Source organism: Anomaloglossus baeobatrachus, chromosome 7 (genome assembly GCF_048569485.1).
Source record: "Anomaloglossus baeobatrachus isolate aAnoBae1 chromosome 7, aAnoBae1.hap1, whole genome shotgun sequence".
In the NCBI taxonomy this organism is placed as follows: Eukaryota; Metazoa; Chordata; class Amphibia; order Anura; family Aromobatidae; genus Anomaloglossus; species Anomaloglossus baeobatrachus.
The window spans coordinates 298,163,656-298,189,554 of NC_134359.1; the positions used below are offsets into that span (position 1 = coordinate 298,163,656).

At 45.9% G+C, this 25,899-nt stretch overlaps 1 protein-coding gene across 2 annotated transcripts in view; it reads left to right on the plus strand.

Annotated features, from left to right (window-relative positions):
* Positions 1-19,105, plus strand: part of LOC142246489 (E3 ubiquitin/ISG15 ligase TRIM25-like) — a 49,050-nt gene extending 29,945 nt beyond the window's left edge. For both annotated transcript variants that reach the window (XM_075319552.1, XM_075319553.1), the window contains exon 2: positions 17,013-19,105. In XM_075319552.1, the coding sequence (XP_075175667.1) occupies positions 17,014-18,774 (1,761 nt within the window). In that variant the 5' untranslated portion in view covers position 17,013 and the 3' untranslated portion in view covers positions 18,775-19,105. The remainder of the gene's footprint in view (positions 1-17,012) is intronic.
* Positions 19,106-25,899: the final 6,794 nt, after the last annotated feature.

The window sequence follows — 25,899 nt, forward strand, 5'->3', positions numbered from 1 at the left end:
CCCAGAATAAAGCTGCGTACGCTGATGAAGTCAGCAGAGGAGGGAGGTCTAAACTTTCCAGATGTCCAAGGGTATAATCTTGTATGTATCATGAGGCATGTAATTGATTGGGTGAGAGGAACGAGTAGGCACTCAGATCATGCGATGGAAACTAAATATGCGTCACCGTGGGATCTGACGTCCATTCTGCACTCCCCACTATCCAGGGTTGAAGGGCACATAAGGAACTCAATTATATTCCGAGACACCATGCTAACATGGAAGTCGGTAAGGAAAAAACTGGGGCTCTCATGGAAAGTGTCCAAGTACTTGAACCCCTGGGCATTCCCAAATTTTCCCCTGGGACGAGAAAACAAGCTATTTACTAGATGGAAAGAGAGGGGAGTCAGGAGAATTATAGATGTTATGAATGTGGAGGACAGGAGGTGGATGACAGGTCGGGAAGTGTTGGATAAGTACAACCTTAATAGCTCACATGTCATCCAGTATGAACAATTGAAACATGGAATAATAGGAGACCTGGGTGTGGTTGGAAGAGAGCTGAACAGAAGTTCGATTGATGAGTTACTGGAATGTGATGTAACAAGTATAAATGTCTCTAAAATTTATCGATCGCTAAGGGGGGTGCTTATCTCACGGGAGGATAGTCGGACTTTAAAAGCGTGGGGGAAACAATTGGGAAGGGAAGAAGTGGTGGATGATATACTGAGAGGATGGGTACAAGTGCGGAAACATATTACCAATGAGAGATGGAGAGACACTCAATTCAGAATTCTACATAGGGCCATTATAGGTTTCAACATACCAGGTAGGGATAGGTGGTGTCCTAAGTGTCAAAAAGAGAAAACGGATATGCTGCATGGGCTATGGGAATGTGAGACAATCGCTAGGTTCTGGAACCAAGTCAGACTATTTGCCCAGTCAACATGGGGAATTTTCAGCAAACTAGACTTAATGGTGTGGATTTTCCACTCCTTTGAGGGAGGAGTAGGAGGAGGACCGAGCACGCAGGAAAAGAGGAAATACGCAATAACGCATGACATAGCCATGATAGCTAAGCGTTGCATCTTAAAACACTGGATTCAAAGGGAGGGCCCATCCATAAAGGAGGTTGTGGGCGAACTACACAACCTTCTGAAGTGGGAAAAACTAGAAGCGGAGAGGGATAAAGATGGGTTGACAGCCAAGTTTTTTGTGAGATGGAGACATTTTATTGAAAGCCAATTCACACAGGGAGAAATAATTAACCTGATGGCACCTTTTGTTCACTCGGAGTGGTATATCCTGAGCGATATCCAGGACAGCCTGGGTAAACTGAGAATCACCTAGGAGGGGGCTCTGGCGGGAGGGGGAGACGAGACGGTTGGGAATACCAAGACACGCTAGCAAAATTGAAATCATTCAGGGACGACACAGAGATTTAACGAATTGTATTGCATATGTTATATTATATTTCATTACCTATGTTTTGGTTTAATGTTACTGTATACTATCTTAAATCGAACAGCAACATGGAACTCCAAATTGGGGTATCACCCACCTCTATGTCACATTTTGTCAGACGAATGTTCTTCTTTTGCAATGATACTTGTCATGTTTTTACAAATTTGAAAAATCAATAAAAAACGTTTTGGAAAAAAAAAAAAACATGGAGGCAACGTGATGGCATGGGCATGCATGGCTTTCAATGGCACTGGGTCACTTGTGTTTATTGATGACATAACAGCAGACAAGAGTAGCCGGATGAATTCTGAAGTGTACCGGGATATACTTTCAGCCCAGATTCAGTCAAATGCCGCAAAGATGATCGGACGGCGCTTCATAGTACAGATGGACAATGACCCCAAGCATACAGCCAAAGCTACCCAGGAGTTCATGAGTGCAAAAAAGTGGAACATTCTGCAATGGCCAAGTCAATCACCAGATCTTAACCCAATTGAGCATGCATTTCACTTGCTCAAATCCAGACTTAAGACGGAAAGACCCACAAACAAGCAAGACCTGAAGGCTGCGGCTGTAAAGGCCTGGCAAAGCATTAAGAAGGAGGAAACCCAGCGTTTGGTGATGTCCATGGGTTCCAGACTTAAGGCAGTGATTGCCTCCAAAGGATTCGCAACAAAATATTGAAAATAAAAATATTTTCTTTGAGTTTGGTTTATTTGTCCAATTACTTTTGACCTCCTAAAATGTGGAGTGTTTGTAAAGAAATGTGTACAATTCCTACAATTTCTATCAGATATTTTTGTTCAAACCTTCAAATTAAACCTTACAATCTGCACTTGAATTCTGTTGTAGAGGTTTCATTTCAAATCCAATGTGGTGGCATGCAGAGCCCAACTCGCGAAAATTGTGTCACTGTCCAAATATTTCTGGACCTAACTGTATAAACAGGTCATGTGACTGACAGCTGCCGTATTTCCTATGTGGTACATTTGTTCTTGTAGTTTGGCTGCTTATTAATCAGATTTTTATTTTTGAAGGATAATACCAGACTTGTGTGTGTTTTAGGGGGATTATGTGGCGAGATTGGTGTATGTGTAGTGAGATGTGTGCTGAGGGTGGTATATGTGTTCAAGTACGTGGTAGTGTGTGGCGCATTGTGTGTGTGTGTTCATATCCCCAAGTGTGGTGAGTATCCCATGTCGGGGCCCCACCTTAGCAACTGTACGGTATATACTCTTTGGCGCCATCGCCTCATTCTTTAAGTCCTCCTTGTTCACATCGTCAATTTTCCCCCAACACCTTTCGTTTCACTTTTTCCCCATTATGTAGATAGGGGCAAAATTGATTGGTAAATTGGAACGCGCGGGGTTAAAATTTCGCCTCACAACATAGCACCTGGCGCTGCCCGGGATAGTAACTGTCTCTCTGTTTCTCTCCCATTCTTTGTCTGTCTCCCCCTCTGTATATATCTCTCTATCTCTTTGTCTGTCTCTTTCCCTGTTTGTCTCTGTCTCCGTCTGTCTCAATCTCTTTCCCTGTCTGTCTCTCTTTCCCTGTCTGTCTATCTATCTCTGTCTCTTTCCCTGTCTGTCTCTTTCCCTGTCTGTCTCCTTCCCTCTCTTTCCCTGTCTGTCTCTCTTTCCCTGTGTCTGCCTCTTTGTCTGTGTATCTCTTTCCCTGTCTGTCTCTTTTCCTCTCTTTCCCTGTCTGTCTCTTTCCCTCTGTCTCTTTCCCTGTGTCTGCCTCTTTGTCTGTGTATCTCTTTCCCTGTCTGTCTCTTTTCCTCTCTTTCCCTGTCTGTCTCTTTCCCTCTGTCTCTTTCCCTGTGTCTGTCTCTTTGTCTCTTTACCTGTCTGTGTCTGTCTCTTAACCTGTCTCTCTTTCTCTCTTTCCCTGTCTGTCTCTTTGCCTGTCAGTCTGTTTCTTTGTCTGTCTCTTTGTGTCTGTCTCTTACCCTGTCTGTCTGTTTCTTACCCTGTCTGTGTCTGCCTCTTTCCCTGTCTGTGTCTGTCTCTTTCCCTGGCTGCATTGTGACACGCCAACATTCCATATAAGGGCGTGGCTGCGCATTCTTCTGAAGTTCTGGCTGCACTGTGGCTCCCAGCTCCATTCGCTTTAATGGAGGCAGGTTTTTTGGCGAATAACTGTAAGGCGCGTGGTTAAAATTTCCCCTCAAAACATAGCCTATGACGCTCTCGGGGTCCAGACGTGTGTGTAAAATTTTGTGGCTGTAGCTGCGACGGTGCAGATGCCAATCCCGGACACACACATACATACACACACACACACACATACATACACACACACACACACACACACACACACATACATACACACACACATACATACACATTCAGCTTTATATATTAGACTAGCTGTACTGCCCGGCTTCGCCCGGGTTAATAACTGCTGTTAACAAAGTAGAATGTATTAACAAAAATATATTCTGCACACAAGAACCACAAAACAAATAGAAATGTAATTATTAAATTATCAGAGCTCAGATTATTTAACTGTAGCAAAATAGAAGCTAAGCTGTGATTGGTTGCTATTGGCAGCCTGATAAATCTCCAGGTAACAAAAAGCCCTCCCCCTGACAGTATATATTAGCTCACACATACACATACAGTTAGGTCCAGAAATATTTGGACAGTGACACAAGTTTTGTTATTTTAGCTGTTTACAAAAACATGTTCAGAAATACAATTATATATATAATATGGGTTGAAAGTGCACTCCCAGCTGCAATATGAGAGTTTTCACATCCAAAAAGGAGAAAGGGTTTAGGAATCATAGCTCTGTAATGCATAGCCTCCTCTTTTTCAAGGGACCAAAAGTAATTGGACAAGGGACTCTAAGGGCTGCAATTAACTCTGAAGGCGTCTCCCTTGTTAACCTGTAATCAATGAAGTAGTTAAAAGGTCTGGGGTTGATTACAGGTGTGTGGTTTTGCATTTGGAAGCTGTTGCTGTGACCAGACAACATGCGGTCTAAGGAACTCTCAATTGAGGTGAAGCAGAACATCTTGAGGCTGAAAAAAAAGAAAAAATCCATCAGAGAGATAGCAGACATGCTTGGAGTAGCAAAATCAACAGTCGGGTACATTCTGAGAAAAAAGGAATTGACTGGTGAGCTTGGGAACTCAAAAAGGCCTGGGCGTCCACGGATGACAACAGTGGTGGATGATCGCCGCATACTTTCTTTGGTGAAGAAGAACCCGTTCACAACATCAACTGAAGTCCAGAACACTCTCAGTGAAGTAGGTGTATCTGTCTCTAAGTCAACTGTAAAGAGAAGACTCCATGAAAGTAAATACAAAGGGTTCACATCTAGATGCAAACCATTCATCAATTCCAAAAATAGACAGGCCAGAGTTACATTTGCTGAAAAACACCTCATGAAGCCAGCTCAGTTCTGGAAAAGTATGCTATGGACAGATGAGACAAAGATCAACCTGTACCAGAATGATGGGAAGAAAAAAGTTTGGAGAAGAAAGGGAACGGCACATGATCCAAGGCACACCACATCCTCTGTAAAACATGGAGGCGGAAACTTCCGGTTCCTGTCCTGGCTGAGGTGGAAGCATAGAGGAGAAGCTCCTGCCACCCCTCACAGAAACCGACTAAAAACAGACCCCCCGGACGAGCCACCAAACAGAGAGCAGCACAGGAGGTTACCTAAAGCAGACAGCTATGGAACGGTACCTCCTGAGAAGTGCTGGGAGCGGTGAGTCACCCTGGAGAAGCTTTGATATGGACAGGGGAGAAGATAAGATAATGGCGCCGAGCCTGATGGGGGAGGAGCCTGAACGCATGGTGAGAGACTCAGAAAAGCAAACACAGAGCTGGAAGGGGAGAGATAAGGGAGATATGAGCGAGGAGACAGGAGATAAGGAAGATATGAGCGAGGAGTCACAGGAGGACACAGCAGGAGAGAGGTGGATGCAGGGGACTGATGACCGTGGATCGCAATGGGAGGATGAAGAGGATATGGAGCCAGAGGGGAGAGAAGATGCAGACAAAGCAGGGCAGCTCAGAGACACAGCAGTGTTGGAGGATGAAACTGACAAACAGTACAGGGAGATTAATCCCACTCAGACTCACAGGAAGTCAAATGCAAGAATTCATAGTACCCCTTCCAAAGGAAACAAAAAGCAGCCTACTACACCAACATCACAAGCCTGCAAGCTATTGGGGGATGGAGGTGGTGGCCCAGTCCAGACAAAGAGAACTAAGAAAACAGCACCACCTGCAGGCCAAGACAAGTACACACAAAAGCTTAATGTGGACTATAAAAAACTGGCTGAAGAAGTGACATCACACTTGTCAAAAGAGGTTAAAGTGGCTATTGAGGCAGCCATACAAACATCATTAGCTAATATGCAAAAACAGATAAATGCCCATGCCTCTAGACTGGCAGAATCAGAGCAGAGAATATCTGACTCCGAGGAGACAATACTGGCTATGCAAGCACAAATAGCAGCTCTAGCAAAATCTAATGAATACTTGAAGGATAAAGCGGACGATTTGGAAAACAGATCGAGACGAAACAACCTACGTATAGTCGGGTTGCCAGAGTCTGTGTCGATTGGACAGTTGGATAATATATGCGAGTTGGAGCTACCGCAGGCCCTGGTCATAAAGGCGAAATTCAGAGTTGAAAGAGCCCACAGAGTGGGTCCACTGAGACACCAGGAGGCGAATAAGGGAGAGGGCCAAAACTCAAACAAGAATACCCCGATAAGAGCCAGGCAGGTGATTGTCAAGTACCTTGATTATAAGCATAAGGAGGAAATATTGAGGGCCTTTAGAGAACGAAAGCGTCCACTACAATATCAAGGCAACAGACTGCTAATTTTTGGGGATTATTCAGCGGAAGTATCCAGAAGGAGAAAAGAATTTACCAAAATTTGCTCATTTCTGTACAACAAAAAAGTAAAGTGCCAGCTATTATACCCTGCTACACTGAAAGTTAGAAACCCCAATGGCTCGTTTGTATACTACAAGGACTACAAAGAAGCAGAAAACATTCTCATGGCAGAGCTCAACAAGACTAGGTCAGAAAGGCAAGAAAAAGGAGCTAGTGGAGAAGGGAATAATAGAAGAGGATCCCCCACAAGCTCAGGAAGAGATGTGGGACGTCTTGGGGGACAAAAGCAAGTCGAGACCAGGGAGGAAAGGAGGCCAAGCCCGGGTCGACAGCATAATTCTCGCCTGGAACACAGGAACCAACCCTTGGAGAGAAACCATGATACCTGAACTGGAACTCGCTCATTGTTTTTCCTTTTTTTGCCTGTTTTTTTTTTTTTTTTTTTTCTCTTCCCAAACAGGGAGAGGCGTTGAGGAGGATGCATTACGGAGAGAGGGTTGGGGAGGTGAGAGGAGGAGGGGAAGGGAGAAAAGAGAGGAAAACATCCCAAAGTCTGGGTCCTCTTCCCCCCCCCTCTCCTCTTTTTTTTTTTTTTGTTCTTCTTCTTTCTTTCTCCATCTTCTCTCCCCTTGGTCTTTTTTTCTTTTTTTCTTTTTCTCCTTTGTCCAGGAACATCATCCAAATTCAAATGAAGTGGGCCTGTTCTGGGCGGACTGATGGCTACCTGGAGTCAGAGATAAGTAGGACTGGAGAATCTTGCTGAGGTTTTGACATACTGTGCTAATTTTTGCATAATTTTCAAAGGCTTATTCCAGTTAGTCCGGGGATAGAACATATATTTTTTGGGGGGTGATTAGGGAGCTACATATTTTGGCTAGGAATAGGGAAGCGCCGTGGATTTCTCGGAAGGGAAAATATGTTTTACAGTTACATGCTTTTTGTTGTATTTGTTATATTTGCAAGGTGGGGAAAGGGAGTGTCGATTTTGTGGTACCAACTGTGATTCTAGTGTCGAACATCTCGTCTTCCTTGATGCAGGGGCCCATAGGGGAGGGAGTAGTAAAAGCAGAATACACAGGTTAACATGATACAGATAACTACGTGGAATGTTAAAGGGCTGAGATCACCTAACAAACGAGCAATGATATTGAGACATCTGAAAAGACTAAAGACAGACATTGCCTTATTACAGGAAACCCACTTGGGGGGGGAGGACTTTTTCCGCATGAAGAAACATTGGGTGGGCACCGTTTACGGGGCAGCGGCACAAGGTAGAAAAGCGGGCACTATGATTCTAATAAATAAACAATTCAGTCATGAGGTAGTGGCACATGAGGCAGACGACCATGGAAGGTGGCATCACTTAACAATCGTTAGTCCAGCGGGTAAACTCAGTATTTATAATGTCTATGGCCCAAATTCACAACAAATCACATTTCATGATGACATAAAGGCCACCATATTAGCAGATGGGGAGGCTAACATTATAGTGGGAGGCGATTTTAACACCGTCCCAGACTCAGCTGAAGATAGGAGGAGGGGCGAGGAGGGGACAGCTAATGTGGGCAGGAGTTTAGACAATAGGGATGTAACATTAGAAGACGTAGGACTGAAAGACATCTGGAGACTAACTCACCCACATGACAGAGAGTATACACACTTCTCTCACCCTCATGATAGCTGGTCACGTATTGATCAGTTCTGGATCTCGCAGGATTTACTGAGTGGAACGCAAGATTGTGTGATAGAGAATATGGTGATCTCTGATCATAGTCCGGTGAGATTGGGCATTAGAGAGAAATTCAGGAGAGGTACAGATATCATATGGAGATTCCCATCGTTCCTTCTCAGGCAAGATAATTTCCATAAGGTGCTACAGGAGTGGTGGGGAGAATTCGCAGAGGACAATAAGGAACATAGAGAGTCCCCAGTGATATTTTGGGAAACGGCAAAAGCGGTCCTAAGGGGCCGTCTGGTGGGGTACGCAGCCATGATCAAACGGAAAACCAATGAGAATTATAATTTCCATAGTGAAGCAGTACGGGTAGCATATACAAATTATGTGACAAATAGATCTCCCATGACAAAAGGCAGATGGCTGGAGGCAAAAGAGGGATTTGACGAATGGGCCAAAAAAAAGGAACAACTATTCTGGTCGCACAAGGAGGTTGACTTACATAGGTTTGGCAACAAGGTGGGAAGGATGTTGGCCAATCTGGCAAGGGGCAGCAGAAAGATGACAGTGATCTCTAAACTGAAAACAAAGAGGGGAGAGGTGACTACGGATCCTAAGGACATTAATAAACTGTTGGGAGATTACTATAGAAAACTATATGGGTCAGGGAATAACGACATGACTGATGAGGCAGAGTGGCTAAGACAAGCCCAAATGCCTAGCTTGACGGAGGAAGATTTGAGTGCCTTAAACGCAGATATCACAGTAGAGGAGGTGACGAGAACAATTGGGGAGCTTAACACCAACAAGGCACCGGGACCTGACGGTTTTTCAATAGTGAATTCTATAAGGCTCTGAAGGATCTGATCTCGCCGGATCTAACCTCAGTCTTTAATGCTTTCCTGGGAGGGGCGGAAATACCCAAAAATTCCAACATAGCATATATTAAATTACTCCCCAAGGGAACCAAGGACCTGGATGATCCCTCTAGTTATAGACCTATATCGCTCATAAATCAGGATTTAAAAATTATGTCCAAGATCATGGCTAATAGACTGGCCGAGATCTTACCTAGGATCATTACGAATCACCAGGTGGGGTTTATTAAGGGGAGAAATGCCGTTACCAATATCCGAAAGACAATTCTAGTGGTAGACGCGGTTAGACTGGGTCTCACTGAGGGAGGGGCTAGACCTGCCCTAGTTACACTTGACGCAGAAAAAGCGTTTGATAATGTAAATTGGGGGTGGTTAGACAGGGTAATGGAGGCCATAGGGATTGTAGGCAAGATGAGACTTTACATTAGAAACCTTTATGCCAACTCGGGAGCTAGGGTACACACTCCGGGCTTTCTATCAGACGTGTTCCCTTTGATGAAGGGAACAAGACAGGGCTGCCCATTATCTCCTCTTTTATTCAACCTGGCAATCGAGCCGTTGTCAAGAATACTACAGGGACAAAATAGCTTTAAAGGAATCAAGATAAGGGGTTCAGAAGTAAAGACAGCGCTTTTTGCTGATGACATCATACTTTATATGGGGGACCCCGGTGCGGATTTGCCACAGACTCTTGCCTTGATTGAAAAATTTGGTTCATTCTCCGGTTTCAAACTGAACAAAAAAAAATGCGAGATCATGTTCCTAAAGGGGCATCATGGGACAATGGGGGGACAAATAAGGGATGGCTGTCTATGTGGAATTCCTATAGCACAATCTTCAATTAAATACCTGGGAGTGCATATAGGAAGATCGGTGGAAACAATCTATAACTTGAATTATGGACCGCTAATCAGGAAAATTACAGTTCAATTAAAGGGATGGAAAGGTCTGCCACTTCCATTACTGGCAAGATGCCACCTGATAAAAATGATGAGCTTTCCTAGGCTGCTGTATCCCTTCCAGACAATCCCGCTATTGCTAAAACTAAAGGATGTGAATAAGCTCAACTCCGCGTATACAGAATTTCTGTGGAGGGGAAGGAAACCCAGAATAAAGCTGCGTACGCTGATGAAGTCAGCAGAGGAGGGAGGTCTAAACTTTCCAGATGTCCAAGGGTATAATCTTGTATGTATCATGAGGCATGTAATTGATTGGGTGAGAGGAACGAGTAGGCACTCAGATCATGCGATGGAAACTAAATATGCGTCACCGTGGGATCTGACGTCCATTCTGCACTCCCCACTATCCAGGGTTGAAGGGCACATAAGGAACTCAATTATATTCCGAGACACCATGCTAACATGGAAGTCGGTAAGGAAAAAACTGGGGCTCTCATGGAAAGTGTCCAAGTACTTGAACCCCTGGGCATTCCCAAATTTTCCCCTGGGACGAGAAAACAAGCTATTTACTAGATGGAAAGAGAGGGGAGTCAGGAGAATTATAGATGTTATGAATGTGGAGGACAGGAGGTGGATGACAGGTCGGGAAGTGTTGGATAAGTACAACCTTAATAGCTCACATGTCATCCAGTATGAACAATTGAAACATGGAATAATAGGAGACCTGGGTGTGGTTGGAAGAGAGCTGAACAGAAGTTCGATTGATGAGTTACTGGAATGTGATGTAACAAGTATAAATGTCTCTAAAATTTATCGATCGCTAAGGGGGGTGCTTATCTCACGGGAGGATAGTCGGACTTTAAAAGCGTGGGGGAAACAATTGGGAAGGGAAGAAGTGGTGGATGATATACTGAGAGGATGGGTACAAGTGCGGAAACATATTACCAATGAGAGATGGAGAGACACTCAATTCAGAATTCTACATAGGGCCATTATAGGTTTCAACATACCAGGTAGGGATAGGTGGTGTCCTAAGTGTCAAAAAGAGAAAACGGATATGCTGCATGGGCTATGGGAATGTGAGACAATCGCTAGGTTCTGGAACCAAGTCAGACTATTTGCCCAGTCAACATGGGGAATTTTCAGCAAACTAGACTTAATGGTGTGGATTTTCCACTCCTTTGAGGGAGGAGTAGGAGGAGGACCGAGCACGCAGGAAAAGAGGAAATACGCAATAACGCATGACATAGCCATGATAGCTAAGCGTTGCATCTTAAAACACTGGATTCAAAGGGAGGGCCCATCCATAAAGGAGGTTGTGGGCGAACTACACAACCTTCTGAAGTGGGAAAAACTAGAAGCGGAGAGGGATAAAGATGGGTTGACAGCCAAGTTTTTTGTGAGATGGAGACATTTTATTGAAAGCCAATTCACACAGGGAGAAATAATTAACCTGATGGCACCTTTTGTTCACTCGGAGTGGTATATCCTGAGCGATATCCAGGACAGCCTGGGTAAACTGAGAATCACCTAGGAGGGGGCTCTGGCGGGAGGGGGAGACGAGACGGTTGGGAATACCAAGACACGCTAGCAAAATTGAAATCATTCAGGGACGACACAGAGATTTAACGAATTGTATTGCATATGTTATATTATATTTCATTACCTATGTTTTGGTTTAATGTTACTGTATACTATCTTAAATCGAACAGCAACATGGAACTCCAAATTGGGGTATCACCCACCTCTATGTCACATTTTGTCAGACGAATGTTCTTCTTTTGCAATGATACTTGTCATGTTTTTACAAATTTGAAAAATCAATAAAAAACGTTTTGGAAAAAAAAAAAAACATGGAGGCAACGTGATGGCATGGGCATGCATGGCTTTCAATGGCACTGGGTCACTTGTGTTTATTGATGACATAACAGCAGACAAGAGTAGCCGGATGAATTCTGAAGTGTACCGGGATATACTTTCAGCCCAGATTCAGTCAAATGCCGCAAAGATGATCGGACGGCGCTTCATAGTACAGATGGACAATGACCCCAAGCATACAGCCAAAGCTACCCAGGAGTTCATGAGTGCAAAAAAGTGGAACATTCTGCAATGGCCAAGTCAATCACCAGATCTTAACCCAATTGAGCATGCATTTCACTTGCTCAAATCCAGACTTAAGACGGAAAGACCCACAAACAAGCAAGACCTGAAGGCTGCGGCTGTAAAGGCCTGGCAAAGCATTAAGAAGGAGGAAACCCAGCGTTTGGTGATGTCCATGGGTTCCAGACTTAAGGCAGTGATTGCCTCCAAAGGATTCGCAACAAAATATTGAAAATAAAAATATTTTCTTTGAGTTTGGTTTATTTGTCCAATTACTTTTGACCTCCTAAAATGTGGAGTGTTTGTAAAGAAATGTGTACAATTCCTACAATTTCTATCAGATATTTTTGTTCAAACCTTCAAATTAAACCTTACAATCTGCACTTGAATTCTGTTGTAGAGGTTTCATTTCAAATCCAATGTGGTGGCATGCAGAGCCCAACTCGCGAAAATTGTGTCACTGTCCAAATATTTCTGGACCTAACTGTATAAACAGGTCATGTGACTGACAGCTGCCGTATTTCCTATGTGGTACATTTGTTCTTGTAGTTTGGCTGCTTATTAATCAGATTTTTATTTTTGAAGGATAATACCAGACTTGTGTGTGTTTTAGGGGGATTATGTGGCGAGATTGGTGTATGTGTAGTGAGATGTGTGCTGAGGGTGGTATATGTGTTCAAGTACGTGGTAGTGTGTGGCGCATTGTGTGTGTGTGTTCATATCCCCAAGTGTGGTGAGTATCCCATGTCGGGGCCCCACCTTAGCAACTGTACGGTATATAACGCGCGGGGTTAAAATTTCGCCTCACAACATAGCACCTGGCGCTGCCCGGGATAGTAACTGTCTCTCTGTTTCTCTCCCATTCTTTGTCTGTCTCCCCCTCTGTATATATCTCTCTATCTCTTTGTCTCTTTCCCTGTTTGTCTCTGTCTCCGTCTGTCTCAATCTCTTTCCCTGTCTGTCTCTCTTTCCCTGTCTGTCTATCTATCTCTGTCTCTTTCCCTGTCTGTCTCTTTCCCTGTCTGTCTCCTTCCCTCTCTTTCCCTGTCTGTCTCTCTTTCCCTGTGTCTGCCTCTTTGTCTGTGTATCTCTTTCCCTGTCTGTCTCTTTTCCTCTCTTTCCCTGTCTGTCTCTTTCCCTCTGTCTCTTTCCCTGTGTCTGCCTCTTTGTCTGTGTATCTCTTTCCCTGTCTGTCTCTTTTCCTCTCTTTCCCTGTCTGTCTCTTTCCCTCTGTCTCTTTCCCTGTGTCTGTCTCTTTGTCTCTTTACCTGTCTGTGTCTGTCTCTTAACCTGTCTCTCTTTCTCTCTTTCCCTGTCTGTCTCTTTGCCTGTCAGTCTGTTTCTTTGTCTGTCTCTTTGTGTCTGTCTCTTACCCTGTCTGTCTGTTTCTTACCCTGTCTGTGTCTGCCTCTTTCCCTGTCTGTGTCTGTCTCTTTCCCTGGCTGCATTGTGACACGCCAACATTCCATATAAGGGCGTGGCTGCGCATTCTTCTGAAGTTCTGGCTGCACTGTGGCTCCCAGCTCCATTCGCTTTAATGGAGGCAGGTTTTTTGGTGAATAACTGTAAAGAGCGGGGGTTAAAATTTCCCCTCAAAACGTAGCCTATGACGCTCTCTGGGTCCAGAAGTGTGAGTGTGCAAAATTTTGTGGCTGTAGCTGCGACGGTGCGGATGCCAATCCTGGACATACGCACGTACGCACACACACAAACACATTCAGCTTTATATATTAATCAAGATATTTAGATAGAACATAAAATATATTTATTGGAATACAACTTTAGAACACAAAAAACTGTAATAAATTGTAAATATGTAATATAATAAAGTTTATTTATATAGCGCCAACATATTCCGCAGTACTTTACAATCCGGTGGGGGGTTGTATAGACAAATACAAAACAAAATAGTACATAATTCAACAGCTACAGTAGGAATGAGGGCCGTGCTCGAAAGCTTACAATCTATGGATATATAATTACATATTGTGTTATACATGCACACACAAGATATATATGTAATCTACTGTATATTACATATTGTATAACATATTTACAATGTATTACAGTTTTTTGTGTTCTAAAGTTGTATTCCAATAAATATATTTTATGTTCTATCTAAATATCTTGATTATTGTATCATAAAAATGATTAAATGTCTGACGTTCACATTGTACTACAATACATTTTTCACTTAACTATAAGCAATATACAGTGCCTACAAGTAGTATTCAACCCCCTGCAGATTTAGCAGGTTTGATAAGATGCAAATAAGTTAGAGCCTGCAAACTTCAAACAAGAGCAGGATTTATTAACAGATGCATAAATCTTACAAACCAACAAGTTATGTTGCTCAGTTAAATTTTAATAAATTTTCAACATAAAAGTGTGGGTCAATTATTATTCAACCCCTAGGTTTAATATTTTGTGGAATAACCCTTGTTTGCAATAACAGCTAATAATCGTCTTTAATAAGACCTGATCAGGCCGGCACAGGTCTCTGGAGTTATCTTGGCCCACTCCTCCATGCAGATCTTCTCCAAGTTATCTAGGTTCTTTGGGTGTCTCATGTGGACTTTAATCTTGAGCTCCTTCCACAAGTTTTCTATTGGGTTAAGGTCAGGAGACTGACTAGGCCACTGCAACATCTTGATTTTTTCCCTCTTCAACCAGGCCTTGGTTTTCTTGGCTGTGTGCTTTGGGTCGTTGTCTTGTTGGAAGATGAAATGATGACCCATCTTAAGATCCTTGATGGAGGAGCGCAGGTTCTTGGCCAAAATCTCCAGGTAGGCCGTGCTATCCATCTTCCCATGGATGCGGACCAGATGGCCAGGCCCCTTGGCTGAGAAACAGCCCCACAGCATGATGCTGCCACCACCATGCTTGACTGTAGGGATGGTATTCTTGGGGTCGTATGCAGTGCCATCCAGTCTCCAAACGTCACGTGTGTGGTTGGCACCAAAGATCTCGATCTTGGTCTCATCAGACCAGAGAACCTTGAACCAGTCTGTCTCAGAGTCCTCCAAGTGATCATGAGCAAACTGTAGACGAGCCTTGACATGACGCTTTGAAAGTAAAGGTACCTTACGGGCTCGTCTGGAACGGAGACCATTGCGGTGGAGTACGTTACTTATGGTATTGACTGAGACCAATGTCCCCACTGCCATGAGATCTTCCTGGAGCTCCTTCCTTGTTGTCCTTGGGTTAGCCTTGACTCTTCGGACAAGCCTGGCCTCGGCACGGGTGGAAACTTTCTAAGGCTGTCCAGGCCGTGGAAGGCTAACAGTAGTTCCATAAGCCTTCCACTTCCGGATGATGCTCCCAACAGTGGAGACAGGTAGGCCCAACTCCTTGGAAAGGGTTTTGTACCCCTTGCCAGCCTTGTGACCCTCCACGATCTTGTCTCTGATGGCCTTGGAATGCTCCTTTGTCTTTCCCATGTTGACCAAGTATGAGTGCTGTTCACAAGTTTGGGGAGGGTCTTAATTAGACAGAAAAGGCTGGAAAAAGAGATAATTAATCCAAACATATGAAGCTCATTGTTCTTTGTGCCTGAAATACTTCTTAATACTTTAGGGGAACCAAACAGAATTCTTGTGGTTTGAGGGGTTGAATAATAAATGACCCTCTGAATAAACTTTTCACAATTTAAAAAAAAAAAATAAAAAAAGAAATAACATTCTTTTTTGCTGCAGTGCATTTCACACTTCCAGGCTGATCTACAGTCCAAATGTCACAATGCCAAGTTTATTCCGAATGTGTAAACCAGCTAAATCTGCAGGGGGTTGAATACTACTTGTAGGCACTGTATGTGGGAGTCGGAGTGGTGGAGTCGGTGCAAGGGAAATTGAGGAGTCGGAGTCGAAGGTTTGGCTTACCGACTCCACAGCACTGCGGGTGACAAGTTGGATACAGCGTTATAGCAGGTGACAGGTGGGCTGCAGTAATGTAGCGGGTGACAAGTTGGATACAGCGATGTAGCAGGTGACAGGTGGGCTGCAGTAATGTAACGGGTGACAAGTTGGATACAGCGATGTAGCAGGTGACAGGTGGGCTGCAGTAATGTAGCGGGTGACAAGTTGGATACAGCGATGTAGCAGGTGACAGGTGGGCTGCAGTGATGTAGCGGGTGACAAGTTGGATACAGCGATGTAGCAGGTGACAGGTGGGCTGCAGTAATGTAGCGGGTGACAAGTTGGATACAGCGATGTAGCAGGTGACAGGTGGGCTGCAGTAATGTAACTGGTGACAAGTTGGGTACAGCGATGTAGCAGGTGACAGGTGGGCTGCAGTAATGTAGCGGGTGACAAGTTGGATACAGCGATGTAGCAGGTGACAGGTGGGCTGCAGTGATGTAGCGGGTGACAAGTTGACTACAGTGATGTACAGGTGACAGGGGCTGTAGTGATGTAGCGGGTGACAAGTTGACTACAGCGATGTAGCAGGTGACAGGTGGGCTGTAGTGATGTAGCTGGTGACAAGTTGAATACAGCGATGTAGCAGGTGACAGGTGGGCTGCAGTGATGTAGCTGGTAACAAGTTGTATACAGCGATGTAGCAGGTGACAGGTGGGCTGCAGTGATGTAGCTGGTGACAAGTTGGATACAGCAATGTAGCAGGTGACAGGTGGGCTGCAGTGATGTAGCAGGTGACAGGTGGGCTGCAGTGATGTAGCTGGTGACAAGTTGGATACAGCAATGTAGCAGGTGACAGCTGGCCGGAGTGATGTTGTGGGTTTCAGACTTGGGACAGTGGGTGTAGTGATGTACCAGGCTGGGTGCAGTAATCTAGGTGGCTGTAGACTGGGGGCTTCGCTGCAGCAGGTGACACGCTTGTGTAGTGGGCCGCTGGTGTGGAGAGACCATCAACTAAAGGGGTTTTAGTCAAAGGATATTCAGGAGCTTAATGCCTGACACCTACCAAAGAGAAAGTAAATAATTAGTTTCCTTGATTCATTTTTGAAGTACCATCTAGTTTAGAACAAAGAAGCTGATTACCTGCTCTGGGATCGGCCTCTTATATTTTGGATTATTGTGACTCTGCTTTGTAATGTGGTTGCTCTAAAAACAACAAAATGTTTCACATGAGCTGCCATATTGCCTGATGCGTCCCAGAATCTAACACATGTTCCGTCTTCATTGGTTACAGAATGGAGTCTGGTGACTTTAAGGACGAGCTGAACTGCTCCATCTGCCTGAGCCTCTGCACAGATCCCGTATCCCTGAGATGTGGACACTTCTTCTGCCACTATTGTATTATCAGTGCGCTGGATGCACAGGAGGCGGCTGGAGTGTATTCCTGTCCTGACTGCAGAGCACAATATCCGGAGCGTCCGGCCATGGAGAAGAAAACAAAGATGGAGAATATAGTGGAAAAATTATCTACTCAGCCTGAGATGGAGGAGACCAGAATCTTCTGTACTTACTGTACAAAGTCCCCTGTCCTGGCTGTGAAATCATGTCTACACTGTGAGAACTCCCTGTGTGACGACCACCTGACAGCCCACAACAAGACAATGGATCATATATTAACAGAACCCACTGGCAGCTTGGGTAACAAAAGATGTTCCCTCCACAAGAAGGTTCTGGAGTATTACTGCCCGGTGGACGCAGCTTGTCTGTGTGTGTCTTGCTGTCTGGTTGGCGAACACCAAGGTCACCAGGTGGAGCTTCTAGATGTGGCTGCTGAGAAGAAGAAGGAGAACCTGAGGAAATATCTGGATGAACTAAAAGAAGGAAAAGCAGAAATTCAGAAACGAGTCCAGGATCTTCAGAATCATAAGGCAAAAATCCTGGAAAAAGCCTCCGATAAGAGGATGAACATTAGTGACATAGTTATGTATATGAAGAAGAAACTGGAAATGGCAGAAAAGAAAGCGCTGAGTGAGGTCTCCAGGCAGGAGAAGAAGATTATGTCCCAGATATCTCATCAGATCCAGAATCTGAAAATACAGGAGAACAAGCTGTCGAAAAAGTTTCATCACATGGAGGAGATGTGTCATGTCACCGACCCAATAAGACTCTTACAAGAAAGTCACATTACAGAGTGTAGTCATGGAGGTGAGGAGGGCACAGGGGGAGATGGTGGAGAGGTCAGTTCTGAAGATAATATGGATGTGGCAAATGTTCTTGTATCTAACACCAAAGTGCAGGATAACGATACTGGCCCAATAACTGTGCTACAAAAATCAGACCAAAGAGTGGATTATAATACAAGTATGGCATCTGAAGACACATCTCTAGTCAGTGACCTACATGAGATGACTGATGATATGGATATGATTACTAATGATCTGGATGAGGTTCTGATCTCACTGACCTTATACCGATCTATGAGGGATATTGTCACCAATGGAACATCAAAGCTCGGGGTCTATTTCGGGGTCTATTTCCCAGACATATTGCTGGATGTGGACACTGTTAATAAAGCTGTTATGATTTCAGAATGTTTGAAGATGGCAGAACATTCCAGAATTCTACAAGAAAGACCAAAATCATCAAAAAGATTTGTGACGTTCCCCCAGGTGTTAAGCAGATGTGGCCTCTCCTTGGGACGACATTACTGGGAGGTAGAATGGAACCAGATAGGTAGATGTGACATCGGCATGTGCTACCCCAGTATAAAAAGGGAAGGAGATAAGTCTGTGATTGGAGTAGATAAAAAATCTTGGATTTTGATCCTGGAAGGTAAAGAGTACTCAGTGATGCATAACTGGTCCATGAATTGTTTTCGTTTACAGCTAACATGTCCTACACTTGGAGTCTTCTTAGACTATGAGGCCGGGCGTCTGTCCTTCTATGAGCTGTGTGACCCTATCAGACACTTACACACCTTCACCGCCTCCTTCACTGAACCCCTACATGTTGTCTTCAATGTGGATGAAGGAGCCTCTGTTACAATAGTAAACTGAAGTCGATTAAGTCACAATACTGTCAGGATATTTACAGCAGCTTTATTAGGTAACGTTTATAAGGAGTAATTTAACCTTGATTGTTACATTGTTGAGGCCCATTAGGCAGAGGAACACGGGCCTGTTCAGCTTTCAGCCTTCAGTTTTCTTGAGGCCAAGTTGAATTTATTTTGTATTATATTTTTATCTTCTGATGAAACATTCCAGAACCAAGGTTGTGTGGCAGAGGTGTCATACTGATTTCCCTATGTGACCCAACAGTTGCCCGCAAAGTTCTAATATCGGCAAACACTAAGATTGTGGAGGATGATGGGAGTTGTTATGATTCTGTTCTTGGTATTCCAATCTGTTAAATGTTAAAATAATAAAAGTTAAAAAAAAATCTTACTGTAGTTCTTGTGTTATTTTATGTTCTGTTGTAGCATCCAAGATTATTTTTGTTTTGGTGTTAGGCGTTTGCAAATGAAGATCTCAGTAGAGGACGTCACTAGGTAAATGTGATTCTTATTGCATCTGTGTAGTAATAATTTGCAGGTATCACTAGTCTTACAGGACTAAAACTACTGTGTTTTCCCGACAATAAGACACTGTTACATTATTTTTTGCTTCGGAAAATATGCTAGGGCTTATTTTTGGGGAAACGGGTTGTAAGTAAAAAGGCCAAAAAAGGCAGACGCCTCCCAGGAGAATCATACTTACTGTGTTTCCCCGCAAATAAGACACTTATATATTTTTTTTTGCCCTGAAAAAAGCACTAGGGCTTATTTTTGGGGTAGGGTTTATTCTCGTGGAAAAAAAAAAATGCAGATCCCCTTCCCAGGATTGTCATACCAGACCCTGGACATCTACGTGGCTCCCAGGCCCTCCTGCGATCCTTGTTGGACACTCCCAGCAGGTGTGCTGCACATGGTCTTCCCTTCCTTCTGGCTGACACTCACACATCAGATCACACACACTCATACACACATACACTCACTCTCATGAGATTGCACATACAATCGCGCACATACACTTACCACATCCGGTGATACCACTTGTTTCCAGCCAGCAGGGGACTCTCTGCTCTCTTGTCTCTATGATGAGCTCCACCCACAGGTCCTGGTGCTCCACTGCACAGTGTCCTTGGTGCTTACGCCGGGCAGAAAAAATCGATATCTGTGTGTGCGATTTGATGTATGTGTGCGCGTGCGATCTGATGTGTGTGGGTGTGCGTTCCGCCACAGGTTCTTGATGCGTTCCACTGCTCCCGGTCAGCGTTTGGTGAGTATCATTGCGGGGTCTTCTCTTTTCTTCTTTCTTTTTTTTTTTGGGGGGGGAGGGTCTGCTATCTATGATGAAGTACTCTGCAGTATTCTTTAACTTTTTTTGCTGCATGGACACTTCATTATTGAACCGCGACTAGAGCTTATTTTCAGGGTAGGGCTTATATTTAAGCTTGTTGAGTGACAGGAGCAAAGGATCAGATAATATATTCATAGATATCCCCTCCCCCTGTTAGAATTAGCATAAGTATTATACAATCAATTCATTTTGTCTCTTGCAGGACCTGTGTGAGGTCATATCCATGTGACCTGATATCCAGCTTTGTTAGCTGAGGCCCCGTCCCTTCTGGTCACATGGGTATGACCTCACCACAGGTCCTGCAAGAGACAAAGTGAATCGATTGTATAATACTTATGCTATTTCTAACAGGGGGAGGGGATAATTATGAATACCACCCCCAGATATTATCTTATCCTCAGCTGCTGTCACTCAAGTAGCTGCCGATTTTATAACCTTTACTTTCTTGGATTTTGAAACCTAAATATCTGAGATGACCACTAAATGTATGTATAGAATCAGCCTGATACTGCCAGTATAGCACTGCTTTAGGTTATATATGAAAAATGTCTAATCTGCAGTCACGCTATGTCACTGCACAAGTGTGAATCCTCACATTGTGAACACTGCTCACTCAGAGGATTCTCCACTGTTAGCGTAAGTATGCGATACGTGTACTCACGGCCATCATTTTATGGTTACAGTGAGACAAAATATGTTGATATTTTTATATTGGGAAAACATGATTTAAACTTTTAAATTTGTACACTTTTTATGTTAAAGAAGTAATTTTTATTACTTTCATAATGAGAAAGTGAATGATAACATCAGTTGGTTGCTTAAGGAGGAAGGGAGAAGGTGAAAAGAAGGAAAGGAATTGAGGGAAAAGTATCTTTATTAAAAAAAATAAATGCTGGAAGAGTTGAAGGATGGTGGTGGAGGGGAAAAATCGGGCAAAGGGGAAAACAAAAACACAAAGGGGGGGGGTCTATGAATACAACGGTCATCAAGAAATTATGCAATATATACTGTATATAGGTGTCACGCTTCCCGGGGCCTGACGCCGTTCCTTACTCACCACTCCGGTCCTCCTGCCCGCGGCTACACAGCTCCCTCTTCTCCCTCTGCGTCCCCCATGCGTCCGGTTCACTGCTCCCGGCGTTCCTCTGCGACCCAGGACACACTGTCAGGCGCTCCTGCATCCTCGGCACCGCTTCCTGCTCTGGCCTCCGACATTCGGGCTTCGCGCATGCGCATTAGGGCGCGCGTGCGGTCATTGACCTCTTAAAGGACCAGCGTCCCCGAAGCAGGATATTGCCTACTTCAGCTATAAGGTATATTAGGAGGTTCCTTACATGTGGGCGGTGCCTGTTCATCGCGTTTCACTAAGCTAGAAGTCCAGGTCTCCTTGTGCCTTGCGGATATTAATCATGTCTTTTCCGTACAGCCTGTCCTGTCTCCGGTTCCTGATTCCGGGATTGCCTAGAGGTTCTCCAAGGACTGTCGGCGGGGATTACCATCACCGTTTCATCTGCCTGTGCCTGTCTCGGAACCCCAACTTCGCCCGGCAACCTGTACCAGCACGCCCAGCTAAACCCGGATCCCACCCGAGGTCCATGCCCGGCACCTATACCGGTCCCTAGTAATTGCCGTCAGGAACTCTGTGGCTCCAGAGACTTCGTTCTCACCGTCTCCTGAAGGACGCTATCCTTGCTCCGCTAGTACTCCGGCTACCGTGCACCTACGCCCTCTGGTGGGGTGACTGGACAGTCCCTGTAAAGGGGTTCGCTCCGGGTTGCCTCACTGGGGGAGTCCGGTGCACGGCTCAGAGGATCCACCACCACCAGGACCTAACAATAGGTAGTAAAATTAGTTTCAATTGAATTTGGAAATGAGTGCGCTTAGGTTAGGTTACCTGCTTCTTGAGGGAAAAGCCTGCCAGGTAAAAGCCTGATTTGGAGAAGTTAGGACAAACAAGTTGCAAATTTCTAACCCCTTCACAACCTTTGACGTACTGGTCGTGTCCCTGCCTTTGTGTCATGCACGGAGTAGGAGATGTCCGTATACAACGCGTGACACGCAATCAGACCAAACAGGCGTCTGACACACTACAAAAACACCACAAAAAGGGGGGACACCGGGGTCACGATACAACGGAGGTCCCTGCTGCTAGGGAGAGGGGGCACCTCCTGCACCACCTCACGCTGACTCCTGAGCTTCCTAGCGTCCCTATACAGGTTCTTTCAACCTGTCGGCGAGCAGGATTCTTTGGACCCTCAGCTGGCTCTAAACTCACCCTGCCTAGTGAGTAGCACAACGAGTACACTAGACTCACCACTACACTAATAAACACGAAGGGAAAGGAAAGACAGATGGGGGAATAAAGAGAAGGATACAAAACACCAAACTTCACCATAGCAGACGGACTCTAAAGGCCGCTTTACACGCTGCGATATCGGTACCGATATCGCTAGCGTGGGTACCCTCCCCCATCTGTTGTGCGATACGGGCAAATCGCTGCCCGTGGTGCACAACATCGCCCAGACCCATCACACGTACTTACCTGCCTGGCGACGTCTCTGTGACCGGCGAACCGGCTCCTTTCTAAGGGGGCGGTTCGTTCAGCGTCACAGCAACGTCACTAAGCGTCACTGAACCGCCGCCCAATAGAAGCGGAGATGAGCGGGACGTAACATCCCGCCCACCTTCCTTCCGCATTGTGGCTGGGAGGCAGGTAAGGAGAGCTTCCTCGTTCCTGCGGCGTCACACGGAGCGATGTGTGCTGCCGCAGGAACGAGGAACAACTTCGTTACTGCTGCAGTAACGATAATTGAGAATGGACCCCCATGTCACCGATGAGCGGTTTTGCACGTTTTTGCGACGATGGAAAATCGCTCATCGGTGTCACACGCAACAACATCGCTAATGCGGCCGGATGTGCGTCACAAATTCCGTGACCCCAACGACTCTGCATTAGCGATGTCGTAGCGTGTAAAGCCCCCTTTAAGTAGCAGGTGGATGGGCACAGGACAAACTTCAGCAGTTCCTTCCACCAGGATGGCCAAAGTAGAAATTATTCTAACAGCAGCAAGGACTGATGGGAAGGCTCCAGTATTTAACCTGAATGGTTGCTACAGCTGACCTGCCCTGCTCAGAGCTGCTGGCAACAAATCCTGAAATTAACTCTTGCGATTCCAAAGGAAAGGAAACCTTGTTTAAATGAGGAGTCAAGATGGAGATGGGAGGCTCCAGTCCTAAGGCTGTCACTAGTCTCAAAACAGCAGGGAGACGACCGTGACACTTTGTTGTGGGCTCACATCGCCTCGCCCACATCTTTCCTCGCACATCACGGCTGATCTGATGAGGAGGCAATGTTACATCTCATGAATATGGCAGCAAGGATAGAAGAATCGCTCAGTCCCACTGAATACTATGGGTAACCCTGCCGCACTCTCCCGCAGCTCCTGACCGTATCCAGCGCGCTGCTCTGCCTGTTGTATATCTGGTATGAGAATTTCCACGTCTCCGACTTATACACCCAGTTGGGCTACCCCAGGGCCCAGCACGTGGTGGGGAAGAGATACCGGTGAGGTAATTAGTCATCACTCCTGCACATTTTATGTTTTCATTTCAGTCTGTTTGTTTCATTGGGGCATAGATCAGTAATGTAAAGTATGTACACAGTGACTGCACCAGCAGAATAGTGAGTGCAGCTCTGGAGTATAATACAGGAGGTAACTCAGGATCAGTAATGTATGTACAAAGTGACTGCACCAGCAGAATAGAGAGTGCAGCTCTGGAGTGTAATACAGGAGGTAACTCAGAATCAGTAATGTATGTACATGTATTGATACAAGTAAAATATATCTTTGTACCGTGTTAGCCAGTAGAGATAAAAAAATTGTTTAAAAGAACTGAGAGTCCTCAGTGGTTGATACCTTTTAATGGCTAACTGAAAAGATGGTAATAATTGCAAGCTTTCGAGACTACTCAGGTCTCTTCATCAGGCATGGTATCAAGGTACCATGCCTGATGAAGAGACCTGAGTAGTCTCGAAAGCTTGCAATTATTACCATCTTTTCAGTTAGCCATTAAAAGGTATCAACCACTGAGGACTCTCAGTTCTTTTAAACAATTTTTGTACATGTATTGCAAATATAAAAATGACTATTTTTGAGTTTATACATTATGTTAAACTATAACATATAGTTTAATCAGACAGACAAAGTGTACATGGTTACAAAATCTTGTGTATGCTTAAGGGTTTCTCTGTGTTTGTCTTGAACATACGGACAGACAATATACTATTGTAACAGAAACCCAATGATTTACTTAGCTCAAATACCTGATGTGTATTCTTGGGAGATTTGAAGTCTATGGGTTAATTACCCCATTGTCTGATGTGTGTTCTATGTCTACTTGATCTATGTTCAAAGACTGGCCATCAAAGGGCATGGGTCAGTGAGAAATACAACACATTGACGTTAAGGCTTGTAATATTGTTCAAGCCTCTATAACAGGGGTGGGGAACCTTTTTTCTGTCGGGGGCCATTTGGAAATTTCTACCAACCTTCGGGGGCCGCACAAAATTATCAATGTTTAAATGACCCTGCTATATTGGGTGAAGCAATTAATTAACTGGGGGCATGGGGCTGGGGGCACAGACACCACACGCGGGGCTGGGGGCACAGACACCACACGCGGGGCTGGGGGCACAGACACCACACGCGGGGCTGGGGGCACAGACACCACTGGAGGGGCTGGAGGCACAGACACCACTGGAGGGGCTGGAGGCACAGACACCACTGGAGGGGCTGGAGGCACAGACACCACTGGAGGGGCTGGAGGCACAGACACCACTGGAGGGGCTGGAGGCACAGACACCACTGGAGGGGAGGCACAGACACCACTGGGGGGGAGGCACAGACATCACTGGGGGGGAGGCACAGACATCACTGGGGGGGAGGCACAGACATCACTGGGGGGGAGGCACAGACACCACTGGGGGGGAGGCACACAGGACTGGGGGAGGCAGCACACAGGACTGGGGGGGGCAGCACACAGGACTGGGGGGGGCAGCACACAGGACTGGGGGGGGCAGCACACAGGACTGGGGGGGGCAGCACACAGGACTGGGGGGGGGGCAGCACACAGGACTGGGGGGGCAGCACACAGGACTGGGGGGGGCAGCACACAGGACTGGGGGGGCTGCACACAGGACTGGGGGGGCTGCACACAGGACTGGGGGGGGCTGCACACAGGACTGGGGGGGGCTGCACACAGGACTGGGGGGGGGGCTGCACACAGGACTGGGGGGGGGCTGCACACAGGACTGGGGGGCTGCACACAGGACTGGGGGGCTGCACACAGGACTGGGGGGGTGCACACAGGACTGGGGGGGTGCACACAGGACTGGGGGGGTGCACACAGGACTGGGGGGTGCACACAGGACTGGGGGGGTGCACACAGGACTGGGGGGGTGCACACAGGACTGGGGGGGGCTGCAAACAGGACTGGGGGGGCTGCACACAGGACTGGGGGGGCTGCACACAGGACTGGGGGGGGCTGCACACAGGACTGGGGGGGCTGCACACAGGACTGGGGGGGGCTGCACACAGGACTGGGGGGGGCTGCACACAGGACTGGGGGGGCTGCACACAGGACTGGGGGGGGCTGCACACAGGACTGGGGGGGCTGCACACAGGACTGGGGGGGCTGCACACAGGACTGGGGGGGCTGCACACAGGACTGGGGGGGCTGCACACAGGACTGGGGGGGGCTGCACACAGGACTGGGGGGGGCTGC